General features: G+C 35.7%; 1 protein-coding gene across 2 annotated transcripts in view; it reads left to right on the top strand.

Annotated features, from left to right (window-relative positions):
* The window catches only part of PNPLA8 (patatin like phospholipase domain containing 8), a 42,820-nt gene extending 33,348 nt beyond the window's left edge, over positions 1-9,472 (top strand). For both annotated transcript variants that reach the window (XM_043463094.1, XM_043463093.1), the window contains exons 9-10: positions 4,140-4,335; positions 7,684-9,472. In XM_043463094.1, the coding sequence (XP_043319029.1) occupies positions 4,140-4,335; positions 7,684-7,958 (471 nt within the window). In that variant the 3' untranslated portion in view covers positions 7,959-9,472. The remainder of the gene's footprint in view (positions 1-4,139; positions 4,336-7,683) is intronic.
* The last annotated feature ends 7,293 nt before the right edge of the window (positions 9,473-16,765 follow it).

Genomic DNA, 16,765 nt, shown 5'->3' with positions numbered 1-16,765 from the left:
TTCCTATTTTCAAAAGTTGCCAAGAAGTTTTAAAACTATCACTCACCATTTATTACAATCCTCTTCTCCTTAGCTCTTAGAATAATTATATTCAATATTTCTGGTCTCATTTTTAAAATGAGACTGTCATGTCTTTTTAACTGTCGTGTCTGACATATGTTTTAATGGAATTTCATATCCTTTTTATAATCAGGTAGAGTATAAATTATAAGTTATGGGACTTCCCTAGTGGCTCAGACTATAAAGAATCTGCCTTCTGTGCAGAAGACCCAGGTTCGATCCCTGAGTTGGGAAGATCCCCAGGAAAAAGGCATGGCAACCCACTTCAGTATTCTTGCCTGGAAAATTCTATGGGCAGAGAAGTCTGGCAGGCTTCTCCCATAGTCCATGGGGTTGCAAAGAGTCAGACACAACTGAGTGACTAACACTGAAGTACAAGTTGGTGGATGGGTAGATTTCACTTGTCTTTGTAAAGAAATGAATGTTATTACAGTATTGCAAGGTTTATTAGATGTCCTGGGAAACTATAAAGTAGGAAGAATTCTTCTTGAATAGCTTCTAATGTATTATTTGTCTCCCCCAACTTAAGTAGCATCATATTTATCTTGAAATAATTACTTTTTACAAAATTATCCCTTCTCTCTTTTTAATAGCTTTATTGAAGCTTTATTGATAGACAAAAAACTACACATATTTTATGTATACAGTTTAATGAAGTTGATCATAGGCATATCCCTTCTCTCTTTCCACCTCCTCCTCCAAAATTAAATCATTTTTTCACTGTCTTTGGAGAAAGATCCTGATAAATTAGCTTGCACTAAAGGTTTTGCTGGCAGATTCTAATATATTATTTCTTTTAGTCCTTATTTACATTTTAAAACGTTGGGTTCAGAACTCAGAATACATTAACCTAAAACAAATTATGATATTTCATATAAACCTTCCAAGTAAAGGATGTTTTAAGCAGAAAGAGCCTGCCTAGCATTTTCTGTGCTAAATTATGCCTGTGCCAGGCCACAACTAACAATATTCATTTCAACTGGATAAAATGTTGAGAGTGCTTACTTGGTGCCAGACATTATGTTAACCATAAAGAATATGAAGGTTTTTAATAATTGCTGACACATTGTTTGTGTTTCCTGGATTTTATCATCAAATGACTCAAAACTAGAAGAATATAAACAGTTTTAGAATAAGATGATAAATTTAATAATAAAAATATGTACAGAGTTAAGAAGTAGTATAACAGATGTGATTTATTTTGTCATGATTGGCTTTACAAAGAAGTCTTCTTCTGAGTTTACATATAAAGAATGAATAATTGATTAGGATACAGATAGGATGGAGAGGACAGGGAATCATTGCTTAATGGTTGCAGATCCTGTTTGGTATAATAAAAAAGCTTTGGAAAACATTCTGAGTGTTACTGATGCCACTGAATTGTAACCTTTAAAATGCTTAAAAAGATCAAATTTATGTTATATATATTTTTTCATAATAAAAGACAAATTTTTAAACACCCTATTAGGGAATTTCCTGGTGGTTAAGATTTGGCACTTTACTGCCATCACCCAGGTTCAGTCCCTTGTCAGGGAACTGAGATCCCTTAAGTTTTGCTGCATGGCCAAAATTAAAAAAACTAAACATGAGTTGATTAAGAGACATTCATTTGTATGGTCCATCGGTTATTTTCTAGTATAAATTCTGATTTATGATGTGAAATGATTAAGTATACATTAAAAGCTGTAAAAAGTATCCAGATATTAGGCTTTTAACACATGCACAATGTACTACAGTTAAAACACAATCCTGTGTACCTCTAAAAGATAAGTATCAGTTTACTTAACAAGTTTATTTTTCAAGTCTATTTTACCTCAGTGCTTAGTATAAGCAGTGGCTGATAAACACGAAGTACACAATAAATAAGTAAATGTGAGTATGAATACTGTGTGGGTGGAAAGGCTTCAGGAGATGCCATAAACATTACAATAGCCTAATGACCTGCTGATAGAAAAGGCATCTAACACGAGTGGGCTCTCATCTAACAAGAGTGGGCTCTCATCTAACACGAGTGGGCTCTCATCTAATGAGAGTGGGCTAATAACTCTGTAAATGGCATGAGGGATGGTATGCCTCACCACTGGGCTGCAGTGAATGCCAAAAATGTCAACTCCTGCACTTTTTTGATGGAAACCAAGGAAAGTTTAAGGAACAAGAATTTTAATTTTGAAGCAAGCTATTAAAACCATTGAAAACTTGGCAACTTTTGATGGGGGATTAATTTTACTATTATCACTTCTTGCTAAGCCTTGTTTGCTCTTCTTTTCTCCCATTTTTCTCTTTTCGTAATCCTTTATCAGCTCAGTTCCGTTCAGTGGCTCAGTCGTGTCCATCTCTTTGCGACCCCATGGACTGCAGCACGCCAGGCCTCCCTGTCCATCACCAACTCCTGGAGCTTGCTCAAACTCATATCCATCGAGTCAGTGATGCCATCCAACCATCTCATCCTCTGTCGTCCCCTTCTCCTCCTACCTTCAATCTTTCCTAGCATCAGGGTCTTTTCCAGTGGGTCAGTTCTTCTCATCAGGTGGCCAAAGTATTGGAGTTTCAGTTTCAGCCATCAGTCCTTCCAGTGAATATTCAGAACTGATTTCCTTCAGGATTGACTGATTTGATCTCCCTGCAGTCCAAGGGACTCTCAAGAGTCTTCTCCAACACCACAGTTCAAAAGAATCAGTTTTTTGGCGCTCAGCTTTCTTTATATTCCCTCCCTCACATCCATACATGATTACTGGAAAAACCATAGTTTTGACTAGACAGACCTTTGTTGGCAAAGTAATGTCTCTGCTTTTTAATATGCTAAGTTGGTCACAGCTTTTCTTCCAAGGAGCAAGTGTCTTTTAATTTCATGGCTGCAGTCACCATGTGCAGTGATTTTGGAGCCCAAGAATATAGTCTTTGTTTCCATTGTTTCCCCATCTATTTGCCATGAAATGATGGGACTGGATGCCATGATCTTAGCTTTATGAATGTTGAGTTTTAAGGCAACTTTTTCACTCTCCTCTTTCATTTTCATCAGGAGGCTCTTTAGTTGTTCTTTGTTTTCTTCCGTAAGGGTGGTGTCATCTGTGTATCTGAGGTTATTGTTGTTTCTCCTGGCCATCTTGATTCCAGCTTGTGCTTCATCCAGCCCAGCATTTCACATGATGTGCTCTGCATATAAGTTAAATAAGCAGGGTGACAATATACAGCCTTGACGTACTCCTTTCCCAATTGGGAAGCAGTCTATTGTTCCATGTCCAATGGAACTATCCTTCTTTATAGTTGTTATGATAATGAAATGTTTCGTCTAAAATAGCCAAATGATTAGAAGTTGCAGGGTATAAATACAGAATTGAAGATAAAAGTAATTTAATGAAAGAAATAGCTTTCTGCTGAATTAGAAGTAGAATATGGGATGGGCATCATTCTTTATCCCATTCCTGGCATAAACCTCAGGTGATACATCTACTGAATTTTGAACAGCTATAAACTTTTAGAAAATTATTTTCTTTTCTTGTGGGTTCTTCAAAATAATGTAGATTATTGATAATGCTTAGAAATATAAAGCTTGCCTACTTTGTTTAGGTTATATCTGCAGTAAATGAAATTGATACTTTGTATTGTTAATAAAATTTCAACTTAAATTGCTTTAATCAATTTGGTTTTATTGGATTTGTGAAAGAACTGGTCTTTATTTATTTGGTAAAACCACAATTCTTTTGTTAGATTTTATATAGACTCTATTAACCACTAAACAAGGATAAAAACCTTTAAAAGTAATTCTGTTCATTTGAGTAATTTTGAGCAAAATATTCAGAGCAATCCAAAGTTCAAAAAGAACCTCCGTAATAGTAAAGTTTAATAAAGCCAGTGAGACCAGTGAATTTTCATATGACTTCTTTTGCAGCTGTAGTTTATAAAATAAATTCACTTTAAAGGAATCTCTTGTTTTTAAATAATTTGTTAAGTTTATTACATAGTTCAGTTTTCCTAATTGGCTAAATTTCAAATTGTGGAAAATGTAATTTGTTTTCATGTTTGTAAAAAAGAATTTCAGTTCAGATTTACTTCCTATTTGTTTGACTTACATTTTACAGGATGGAGGTTTGCTCCTGAATAACCCTTCCGCATTAGCAATGCACGAGTGTAAATGTCTTTGGCCAGACGTCCCATTAGAGTGTATAGTGTCCCTGGGCACTGGGCGTTACGAGAGTGATGTGAGGAACAACGTGACGTACACGAGCCTGAAAACCAAGCTGTCTAACGTCATCAACAGTGCTACAGACACAGAAGGTTCGTCTGTTTGCTGTCTTAACATACTTCATCTTTAGAATTCAGTTTCTGGTAGACTATGCTGATGCTCACTGCAGAAAGTACATTGTTATGTCTGTATTGCAGGCTTAGGAAGCACATGGGAGCAGGTCTTTGTCATTTCTCTTTCGCCTCACTCATTTCTACAGTAGCAACTTCTCTGTGTGGGAGCTAGTGGTACCTTTGCCTCTTTACAGTTGGAGAAGTAGCTGAGGCAGGAGTCACACAAAGGCTTGGTTGGAGACTCTTAAGAAAAAGAAAAAGGAGGTTGGTTCAGACAAACACAGGATAACAGGGAGAGAATTGGATTCCTTCTGGATTATTTAATGACATGGAGGTAAACCAGAATAAGTCCTTACTTCCACTCTGGCTGCCCCTGTAATCTAGCCTTCGTAATAAAGCTTAAGTAATCCTTTAAAATGTAAATTACATCATGTCTTTACCTGGTTACAAACCCTCTAGGCATCCCATCACACTTAGAACAAAATCCCAAAGCCTAATTCACTGAAATTCACCAGGCCTTGGAAGACAGCCTTTGAATGCATCTCTTCCCCTTCTCTCAAGCTGTGTCCCCTCTGTAAAGTGTGTCCGGCTACACTTGAATTCTTGCTGTTCCTCAGCTTCCTAAGAAGGCCCTGCCTCAGATATCTATCTGTCTTCTGTTTGTAAGGCCTTGCCCAGATGTCAGTACGTGCTCAAGTCCCTCCCTTAACTTCATTCCCGTCTCTGCTCAGATGTACTTTCCCTGAGAGCCCTTTTCTGTTCACTTTCTAATCTCTGTATCCCACCAGAATGTAAGCAGGAACTTACCCAACTAGCTATGTTGACTGCACTGCCTGGCACATAGTAGGTAGTCAGTATTTGTTGACTTTCTAATTTTGGCCTTGAGGTCTAGAGCTCGTTATTTTACTATGTTATTTTTAAGTCCTACGTGAAATCTGTTACTAAATTTGTAAAAAGAATTGTTCCCACTTAACAGCCTCTTGCTTCTGAATCTCATTCTTTCTCTGATATCTTATTACTGACTGAGTCATCAGCCTACATGAGCATCTTAAACTTCCCACTAAGGACGTTTATCTATTAAATGATAACCCAAGAACAGGTGACATTCTGGATTTTTCACTGTCTACAATTTTGTTGTCAAATCAATAAAATATTCTTACTGTAAGCAGTTTTCTTAGAAAAAGATAGCTTTGATCACCCAATCTCATGATACTTATATGTATATCTTGTGCAAACCACATTATTGGCTCACTTGAAATTTTTAAGAAATATGAAATACTGCCTTTGTGCACATACACTCTAATTAATGAAGAATTAGAGTGAAACATGTAATTGCTGATATTAGATGGTTATTGATGTATAAAAACAGCAGTTCCCATTAAAAGTTATATGCAAGACCTGAACAGTAAAAAGTACAAAACATTACTGAGAGAAATTAAAGCAGGCCTAAATAATTGATAACTGTGCTAATGAATTGGAAATGTCAGTATTGTTACGGTGGCAAACCACAGATTGATTTATAGACTTCATGCAACTGCTATAGAAATCAAAACAGACTTTCTGTGGGGTAGAGATTAACACGATGACTGTAAAATTCATATGGGTATGCAAAGGACCTAGAGTAACCAAAACAGTTTTAAAAAAGAACAAAATTAGAGGACTTAGACTCTCTGACTTCGAGGCCATAAAACTATAGTAAACAAGGGTGGTGTTTGCATTAGATCAGTGGTACCTAATAATTCAGAAATTGATCCAGACTTGTATGCTCAAAAGATTTTTGACAAAGATAACTCAAAGAAGAAAGGATAATCCTTTCAACAAATAGTACCAGGACAATTAGATAACTGTATTTAAAAAACTGAACCTTGACCCTTCACATCATATACAAAAACTAACTTGAAATGGATCATAGATCTAAATATAAGAGTTAAAACTGCAAATCTTCTAAAATACCCTGGAGAAAATCTTAATGATGTTGGGTTAGGTAAAGAGTTTTTGATAGTACATAAGAGGCAAAATAGATAAATTAGACTTCATTAGGTTATAAATTTTGTTCTTCAAAAGACACTTTTAATAAAATGAAGAGACAAGCTATCTACTGAAGTCAAATATTGGTAAAATGTGTTTGATCTATCATCAGAACCAAATGTATAATCAGATACAAAACATATAGAAAATGCTTCCAATATATCATATAAGGAATATATAGAGATGAAAACAAAACAAAAAATCAGTGGAAAAAAAAAAATGGCCAAAATATTTGAACAGACACTTCACTGAAGAAGATATACAGGGGACTGCTAAGTACATGAAAGATTTTTCAACATTATTAGTCATTAGGGAAGTGAATATTAAAACCACAAGATACCAGTACACACCCTTTAAGATGATTAAAAATAGACCAACAATATCAAGTCTTTGCAAGGATACGAACAGTGGGAACTCAGATAATCCTAGTGGTTGACATGCAGAACGGTGCAACCATTTGGAAGAGTGTTGTTTGTTCTTAATAAGATAAGTAAACTTTTACCATATGAACAAGCAGTTTCATCCCTGAGTATTTATGCAAGAAAAACAGAACCATATATCCACAAAATGATTTAGAATTATTACTAACAGCTGAAAACTGAAGAGAAGCAGACCCAGACCAGAGAGAACAAATTGTGTAATATCCCTACATGAATTACCACTTAGCAATAAAAAGGAAGAAATTATTGATCCATACAGCAACATGTATTTCAAAAGCATTTTGCTGAGTAAAAACAATAACCAGACACAGAAGAGCTATGTATATATTTGTAAGTTTGTTTATATGAAATTCTAGAAAAGGCAAAAGATAAGGGAGGAATCAACCATAAAGAGGCATGAAGAAGCTTTTGGGGTGATAGACAATATTCTGTGTCATGGTGGTTGTGATCAAACAAGTGTATACAGTTGTCAAAACCTGGCAGTTTAGACATTTAAAATTTATTAACCTTATTGTATATAAATTATACCTCAATAAAGATGACCTCAGGAAATTAAAAAACGACAAAAGGAAGGTTGAAGAGGCATCTCAGCAGTATGACCGAAAGCAGAGAAGAGAGTCCTGGAGCTGGGATCCTAATTTAAGAGAATTATATGGTACATATCAGGAATTGAATTTCATTTCATAGTTATATTCAGTATTACCCGTTCTTTACTCCTGCCGTTAATTAGCTAGAATGTGAAAAATAAGCAGGCTTTCTGATTTGCCTAAAATAGGATAATTTAAATAAACATAAAATTAGATCATTGCAGAATAACTTGATTTTTTTAATTCGCCCTGTCCTCTCTTTGTTTTAACAGAAGTCCATGTAATGCTTGATGGTCTGTTACCTCCTGACACCTATTTTAGATTTAATCCTGTTATGTGTGAAAACATACCTCTAGATGAAAGTCGAAATGAAAAGCTGAATCAGCTGCAGTTGGAAGGGTTGAAGTACATAGAAAGAAATGAAGAAAAAATGAAAAAACTTGCAAAAATATTAAGTCAAGAAAAAACAACTCTGCAGAAAATTAATGATTGGATAAAACTAAAAACTGACATGTATGAAGGCCTTCCATTCTTTTCAAAGTTGTGATGAGTGTGTGCGTGTAGTCTCCTAACTGAATGCCTGTTAAGAAGATCCACAGAATTCAACAAGGAATCGTGGGGTTCAGCATGATTTATCTCTAAAATGCTCTTGAATTCTGGGGAATCCTGAAAATACAGTGTTTGGACCACCTCGCACAGTACAGAGAGAATGTACTTGGTTACAGAATTCATATGGAAATTAGGTTTTTATGATGTTAATAATTAACTGTGCTTTAGGAATCTTACTGTACCTAGTTGGTTTTAGTACATATCAATGTTGTATTGTTTGATGTTTGAAAATTTATTAATATATGTGCCAAACAAGAACTGAAAACTATCACATTATACTTGGTATTTTTACTTTAGTCACCATAATCATGTTAAATTTATTTGATCATTGATTTTCTTTCATGTGGAAAACCTAATTTCTTCTTCATTACTTTAAACTATACTTAGGTTTTTGATAGCTACATTCTATGATCCAAATGTTGCCTCCTACGATTGTCATGTGATCTAAACAGATGCAGAAAAAAATGGAATTCTCTCTATCAAAGGAATTTTGCATTTGAAATATGAAAGAGCCAGATACCATTTTCTATTCCAAATATGTTTATTTCAACATTGTTTGGTTCCAAAAGATAGGTGAAGTTCCAGTCAACCACTTCCCCCCCCTAAAATTTCAAGGTAATGCTGTGTGTCAGTTTTCTAGCTCTAGCTTATCATTCATTCATATAAAATTAATTATTTGAATTTAGTGAAGAAATACCCCATCATTGGCAAAAAATAAACTGTTGAAATAATCTGTTAAAAGGCTGAAGTCATTTTTTAATTATTTACTATTTATAATGTAGCCTGTCATCTCTTTGTAGCTCTGTCAACAGTATGCTTTGAAAAAAATGTCAGGCTTGTTTTATCTTAACTCCTTTAACCATCTAGACTTCACAGAGATTAATAATATACACAGCCACTTGCATCATTGGTTATGCTAACCAAATTCATCTTTGTTGTATTATCTATCGGCCATGTAAATCCTTTACCACGTTTAGATTTGTCAAGAGAAATGAAAAGAGGTGGGTGTCCTCTGCTTTCTCTACATAAACTAGAGCTAAACCCGTTATTGTGTCTTTGAATAGTGTTGCATAGAGCCAGTGAGGCGTGGTTCACAGATGCTGGGGGAGCTGAGAGTCTGGGTGCTAATTTGGGCTCTGATGCACAGTCCTTCGGTTTTGACTTGGAGCAGGGTGGAAGACCTCTCTGGGCTTCAGATATTTTATTCTGGGAAAGTGGGAAGAGCTAGCTCTAAAATTTTATTTGCTCTTAGGGCAGCTGGAAAGAAAATTCTACAAATATAGAAGCAAAAGATTAGAAGAGTTGTGAAAATGAATTTTCAGTCCTACACAGGTAAAATATCTGCTTTTTTCAAAGAGGCAAAGAATTCTCTGTTTCAGAAAGAAAATGTAATAAATTATCCAACTCATCAATTATTTTAAAAATATAGAAAATAAAAGTTGTAGCTCAGTCTTTTTTGGACAGTTCTGTTCTTATTTATGTGATCAGTGCTGTGCTGGTAATATTTCACTTCTGTACTTGCTGCTGATGTTATCCATTATTAAAAATGGTGCCTTGGGAAGAGTTGTCCTTAGAGGCATCTAGGCTGGGATGGAGAGAGCCTGGCTGGGGTTATAATTACACCCTGCACCTCTCCCTCCCCCACGCCACACTTTATCTAGGAGAAAGAAGATGACAAAGGAACCTTCTGAGAGGGAGGGAAGTCAGGAATACTGAGCATGCAGTCTGAGAGGACACAGCCCCCGCTTCCTGCCCAGCAGTTTCTGACAACTGCCTTCTCCTTTCACTTGGAATGAATCTGCTAATGACTGAAGGACTGGGACCACTAGAGTTCCAGGCTCAAAATTTTACCTGACCTGCTATGCTCTAGAAATATTGGGTTGGCCCAAAAGTTCATTCATACTTTTCTGTAACATCTTACAGAAAAACCTGAACAAACTTTTTGGTCAACCCAGAAATTCCAGTTACAGTTTTGAATATTCCATAAGTATCAGTGCTAGTTAATGTGACTAGAAGCATCGCCTTGTAACGTCCAAATTACACTTTCTAGACACAGTGTAAGTAACTATGAAGCTACCGTTGATTTTTAAAGATAGTGTAAAACAGTCATTTCAGACCACAAATATTGCATATTCATATACATCTAGAAGAACTTGTACATATGAGAAAAATGCAGATAATTAGAAATCAAAATATTCTGAATTTTGCTATATTGTAATATAGCAAAGTTCAAGTACATTAAAAGTATTACTTAATCCAGTTTACATACTTGTAAATTACATTCTTGTCCTAACATGATGCAGTTCATCTGTTTTATAGCTAAAGTTAACTCTCCATCCCTTTTTTTTGCTTGACCGATTATTTCCCTCTTAAACATCACAGGGTACTTTAGCTGAAGCTTTTTTCTGGAACCACACACGTGGCATCTAAGTATGTTCCCATGTCCCTGTCTCTGTTCTTGTTGCTTCTGCTTTTCTCACTCTCCAACAAAAGGCACCCAGTTGGGTGGCACACCCATTTTCCGTTGTCCCCATTTGTGCTTGAAACTGGTTATCTGAAGAATTGTGTCATTCACCTGAGATAACCTTCACTTTACAATGAAGCCAGTGGATCCAAAAGCAGAGTGGATTTCTTTTCAGAAAAGAACAGAAGAAAAGAATATTCTCCTGAAATATGAAGACACACTACCAAGTAGGTTATGGATTCTTTATTGGACTGTTTTTAAAGTACGATCAGTTCTTTATGAGAAGAATGTTTTAAAGTTTTAAAGATAGATAATGGCCTAATTAGGTTCCTTCTAATGGAATAATTCTGTGATAACTTATAAAAGTAAACAGTGATCAAATGAGTTAAATGTCTGTCAGTCAAAGAAGAAATTAGGATATTCCTACTTATTCATTCATATCACTTATTCTCGTAAGATTTAACTGATGTCTTTGGCACACAGTTTATGCTTCTTGATAAATTCATTTAAATCAACTAGTTTTCATTCATGCTAGTGAATTATCTCATTTTTAAAATTATTTTGATTTTTTAAAAATACAGCAATGTGTGCCTTGCAGGTGGCTATATTTTGAAAAATGAAAAACCAAAATGTATCTACTGTCAATAGTTTTGCAGCTAAACCAATAAAGTTATTAGATTGTAGTTCCATTTTTACTGTAAGGGAAATTTCATAGCTCTGAAAGTAGAGAAATATAAATGTATTTAAGTGTTTTCACATCTATTGAGGAAATGTGAATGTTTTTATGATTATTACTAGCTAATATCTAGCACTTACATGCCAAACACTATGCTGAAAGCTTTATGTCCACTATCTTATTATATTATTTATATCCCTGTGGAAGAGGTACTGTTACTATTATCCCTAATAATAAAAAAAAAAAAGAAAGTTAAATAAGGAGCTTCCCTGGCAGTCCAGTGGTTAAGACTCCATATTTCAGCACTTTACTACAGAGGATTTTTAGGAGCTAAGGTCACACATGCCAAAAAAAAAGTTAAATAAAAATGAGGTAAAGAGAAAAATCATAAACATTTTGAACTTTTTGTTTCTCTCAAGTAGCCAGGTTCAAAAGTTCATTATTCATTTTGCAAATATTTATTAACTGACGTCTTTGTTTCAAGATCGACTCCACCCTTTACATCACCCATATTGGATCATTCTGGCTTTCACGTGATGTATCTTTTTTTTCCTTCATTTTTTATAGCTTGATTGAGATGTGATTTCCACACCAAAAAAGTTATCCACTGCAAGTGTTCAACACTTTGTGGTAGATTTATGGAGTTGTGCAACCATCAAATAGTCCAGTTTTAGAGCAATGCCGTCATCCACAGATCTTGCCTCATGCTTGTTTATAGCCATTGCCTACTGTTGTCCCCTACTCCAGAAACCAGTGTGCTTTCTGTCTGTATAGAGTTACTGTTTCTGCATATTTCCTATAAATGGGATCATATAGTATATAATCTTTTGCATCTGTTTTCTTTTCACTTAGCATGTTGCTGAGATTTATCCAGGCTGTAACATAACAGTAATTGGCTCTTTCTCATTACATTCCATGGCGTTGCAAAGATTCAGACATGACTGAGCAACTAATACTTCCAGTAACTATTGATGTTGAGTATCTTTTGAGGTATTTATTAGTTATTTGTATGTCTTCTTTTATGAAATATCCATTCATCTCTTTTGCCCATTTTTAAATGGTTTATTTTCTTGTTATTGAGTTGTGCAAAAGCTTTTTATGTTCTAGATGCAAGTCTTTTGCCAGATAATATGTATCTCCCAGTCAGTGGCTTGTCTTTTCATATTTTCAGTAGTGTCTTTTAAGTATGCATATGAGTTTTTAATTTTGATGGTCAGGTTATCAATTTATTCTTTTGAGTTAATTTTGTATATGTGTACATGTGTGTTCAGTCACTCAGTCATGTCCAACTCTTATCAACCCTATGGAAACTGTAGCCCGCCAGGCTCCTCTGTCCATGGGATTCTCCAGACAAGAATACTGGAGTGGGTTGACATTTCCTTCTCCAGGGTATCTTCCTGACCCAGGGATGGAACCCATGTCTCCTGCATTGGCAGGCGGATTCTTTACCACTGAGCAACCTGGGAAACCTATATGGTGTGAATAAGGGTCAAATCTCTCTTTCTCTGTTTTGCATACGGATAATAGTTGTGCCAGCATCATTTGTTAGTCACTCAGTCATGTCCAATTCCTTGTGAACCCCTAGACTGTAGCCCGCCAGGCTCCTCTGTCTGTGGAATTTTCCAGGCAAGAATACTGGAGTGGAGTGCCATTCCCTTCTCCAAGGGGATCTTCCCTACCTAGGGATCGAACCCAGGTCTCCCACATTGCAGGTGGATTCTTTACATCTGAGCCACTGGGTTGGGAAGATCCCCTGGAGAAGGAAATGGCAGCCCACTCCAGTATTCTTGCCTGGAGAATCCCATGGACAGAGGAGCCTGACAAGCTACAGTACATGGGGTTTTAAGAGTTGGATACAACTTAGTGACTACACCAACACCACCAGCATCATTTGTTTAAAAAAAGTCCTCACACCACTGAATTGTCTTTGTTCTTTTGTCAGAAGTCTGTTATCCTTATATTTGTGAGTTGATTTCTGGACTCTCTTTTCTGTCCCATTGACCTGTATGTTAATTCTGTACTGGTACCACAGGTCCTGTTACTATAGCTGTATGTAACTTTTAAAATCAGACAGAATTCTTTCAACTTACGCTTTTTCAAACTTATTTTGGTTTTTCTGGTTCCTTTGCATTTCAAAATAAATGTTAGAATCAGCTTGTTGGAGCACATGTACACACACACACATACATACACAGAGCTGAAATTCTGATAGGGATTGCACTGAGTGTATTAAGTTGAGAGAACTGACATATTAACAGTATTGATCAATTGTCTGTCCTTTGAAGTATACAGTGAACATGGACTATCTCCATTTTATTTAGATTAAAAAAATTTTTTTCTAAACAGTGTTTTATAGTTTTCAGTGTATATATCCTGTACGCCTTTTGTAGAATTTATTTCTAAGTATTTTTAAGTGTGCAATTCCAATTGTACAGCAATATGTGTATATACTAAATGTTACAGTTAATTCTGTGTAAGAATTAACTGGTGTAAGGGATTTAATTCTCAGGAAATAATATTGATTGAGAAAGATCAGATCTAATTCTGCATTAGATGATATTTTATTGTTGCAGGTGCTCAGTAACTGGTAAGTTACTGAGTTAGATTTTAACATTTTGTCTTCCCTATTCTTATGTAAAATGTTTTGAATTTATTTCTGATTGAATGAGTTGGGTTGCTGTTCAGTCTCAATCAGGAAAAACAGGAATTATAGACTACTTTAGAGAAGATCAGTGTGGTAGATACTTAAGACATTTGCTAGATTTTGGGTTTAGAAGTTAGCGTGCTTTCCTTTTCATATTTCTTCATTGTAGATTTCTGTGTTGATACTAACTAATAAAACAAAATCCTTTTACATAGGCTAAGCAATTAACAAACTCTCAAGTGTAGAAGTTCCTGAAATGTATTTAGTTAGAACAGGAGCCAGTGATGAATTTAAACAGTGGCTCAAAAGAATCAACATGTGCAGGATATAAAATTAATACACAGAAATCCCTTGCATTCCTATACACTAATGATGAGAAAACAGAAAGAGAAATTAAGGAAACAATCCCATTCACCATTTCAACAAAAAGAATAAAATACTTAGAATTAAGTTTACCTAAAGAAACAAAAGACCTATATATAGAAAACTATAAAACACTGATGAAAGAAATCAAAGATGACACAAATAGATGGAGATATATACCATGTTCGTGGATTGAAAGAGTCAATATAGTGAAAATGAGTGTACTACCCAAAACAATCTATAGATCCAGTGTAATCCCTATCAAACTACCAACAATATTTTTCACAGAACTAGAACAAATAATCTCACAATTTGTATGGAAATACAAAAAACCTTGAATAGCCAAAACAATCTTGAGAAAGAAGAATGGAACTGGAGAAATCAACCTGCCTGACTTCAGACTATACTACAAAGCTACAGTCATCAAGACTTATGGTGCTGGCACAAAGACAGAAATATAGATCATAGGAACAAAATAGAAAGCTCAGAGATAAATCCACACACCTGTGGACACCTTATCTTTGACAAAGGAGGCAAAAATATGCAATGGAAAAAAGACAATCTTTAACAAGTGGTACTGGAAAAACTGGTCAACCACATGTAAAAGAATGAAACTAGAACACTTTCTAACACCATACACAAAAATAAATTCAAAATGGATTAAAGATCTAAATGTAAGACCAGAAACTATAAAACTCCTGGAGGAGAACATAGGCAAAACACTCTCCAACATAAATCACAGCAAGATCCTCTATGACCCACCTCCCAGAATATTGGAAATAAAAGCAAAACTAAACAAATGGGACCTAATGAACTTAAAGCTTTTTGACAACAAAGGAAACTATAATAAGTGTGAAAAGAACGCCCTCAGATTGGAGAAAATAATAGCAATGAAGCAACAGACAAAGGATTAATCTCAAAAATATACAGCAACTCTTGAAGCTCATTCAGAAAATAAATGACCCAATAAAATGGGCCAAAGAACTAATCAGACATTTCTCAAAGAGGACATACAGATGGCTACAACACATGAAAGATGCTACCACATCACTCATTATCAGAGAAATGCAATCAAACACAATGAGTACATTACACGCAGTCAGGATGGCTGCTATCCAAAAGTCTACAAGCAATAAATGCTGGGGAGGGTGTGGAGAAAAGGGAACCCTCTTACACTGTTGGTGGGAATGCAAACTAGTACAGCCACTATGGAGAACAGTGTGGAGATTCCTTAAAAAACTGGAAATAGAACTGCCATATGACCCAGCAATCCCACTTCTGGGCATACACACTGAGGAAACCAGATCTGAAAGAGACACGTGCACCCCAATGTTCATCGCAGCACTGTTTATAATAGCCAGGACATGGAAGCAACCTAGATGCCCATCAGCAGATGAATGGATAAGGAAGCTGTGGTACATATACACCATGGAATATTACTCAGCCATTAAAAAGAATTCATTTGAATCAGTCCTAATGAGATGGATGAAACTGGAGCCCCTTATACAGAGTGAAGTAAGCCAGAAAGATAAAGAAACATTACAGCATACTAACACATATATATGGAATTTAGAAGATGGTAACGATAACCCTATATGCAAAACAGAAAAAGAGACACAGAAAGTACAGAACAGACTTTTGAACTCTGTGGGAGAAGGTGAGGGTGGGATGTTTTGAAAGAACAGCATGTATACTATCTATGGTGAAACAGATCACCAGCCCAGGTGGGATGCATGAGACAAGTGCTCGGCCTGGTGCACTGGGAAGACCCAGAGGAATCGGGTGGAGAGGGAGGTGGGAGGGGGGATCAGGATGGGGAATCGTGTAAATCTATGGCTGATTCATATCAATGTATGACAAAACCCACTGAAAAAAAATAAAGGAAATCAGTTCTGAATAAAAAAAAATAAAACTCAAAATGGATTAAACATCTAAATGTAAGACCAGAAACTATAAAACTGCTAGAGGAAAACATAGGCAACACACTCTCTGACATAAATCACAGCAAGATCCTCTATGACCCAACTCCCAGAGTAGTGGAAATAAAGGCAAAAATAAATGGGACCTAATTAAACTTAAAAGCTTTTGCACAATGAAGGAAACTATAAGCAAGATGAAAAGATAGCCTTCAGAGTGGGAGAAGATAAAAACAAACAAAGCAACTGTCAAAGAATTAATCTCCAAAATAAAGAAACAGCTCATGCAGCCCAATACCAGAAAAATAAACGACCCAATAAAAAAATGGGCTAAAGAACTAAACAGACATTTCTCCAAAGAAGATATACAGATGGCTAACAAACACAGAAAAGATGCTCAATGTTACTCATCAGAGAAATGCAAATCAAAACCACGATGAGCTACCATCTCATGCCAGTCAGAATCAAAAAGTCTATCAAAAAGTCTACAAACTATAAATGCTGGAGAGGGTATGGAGAAAAGGCAACCCTCTTACACTGTTGGTGGGAATGCAAACTAGTACAGCCACTATGGAGAACAGTGTGGAGATTCCTTAAAAAACTGGAAATAGAACTGCCATATGACCCTGCAATCCTACTGCTGGGCATATACACCAAGGAAACCAGAATTGAAAGAGACATA

This window comes from Cervus canadensis, chromosome 3, assembly GCF_019320065.1.
Source record: "Cervus canadensis isolate Bull #8, Minnesota chromosome 3, ASM1932006v1, whole genome shotgun sequence".
NCBI lineage: Eukaryota > Metazoa > Chordata > Mammalia > Artiodactyla > Cervidae > Cervus > Cervus canadensis.
This window is presented reverse-complemented; position numbering and strand designations above follow the sequence as displayed.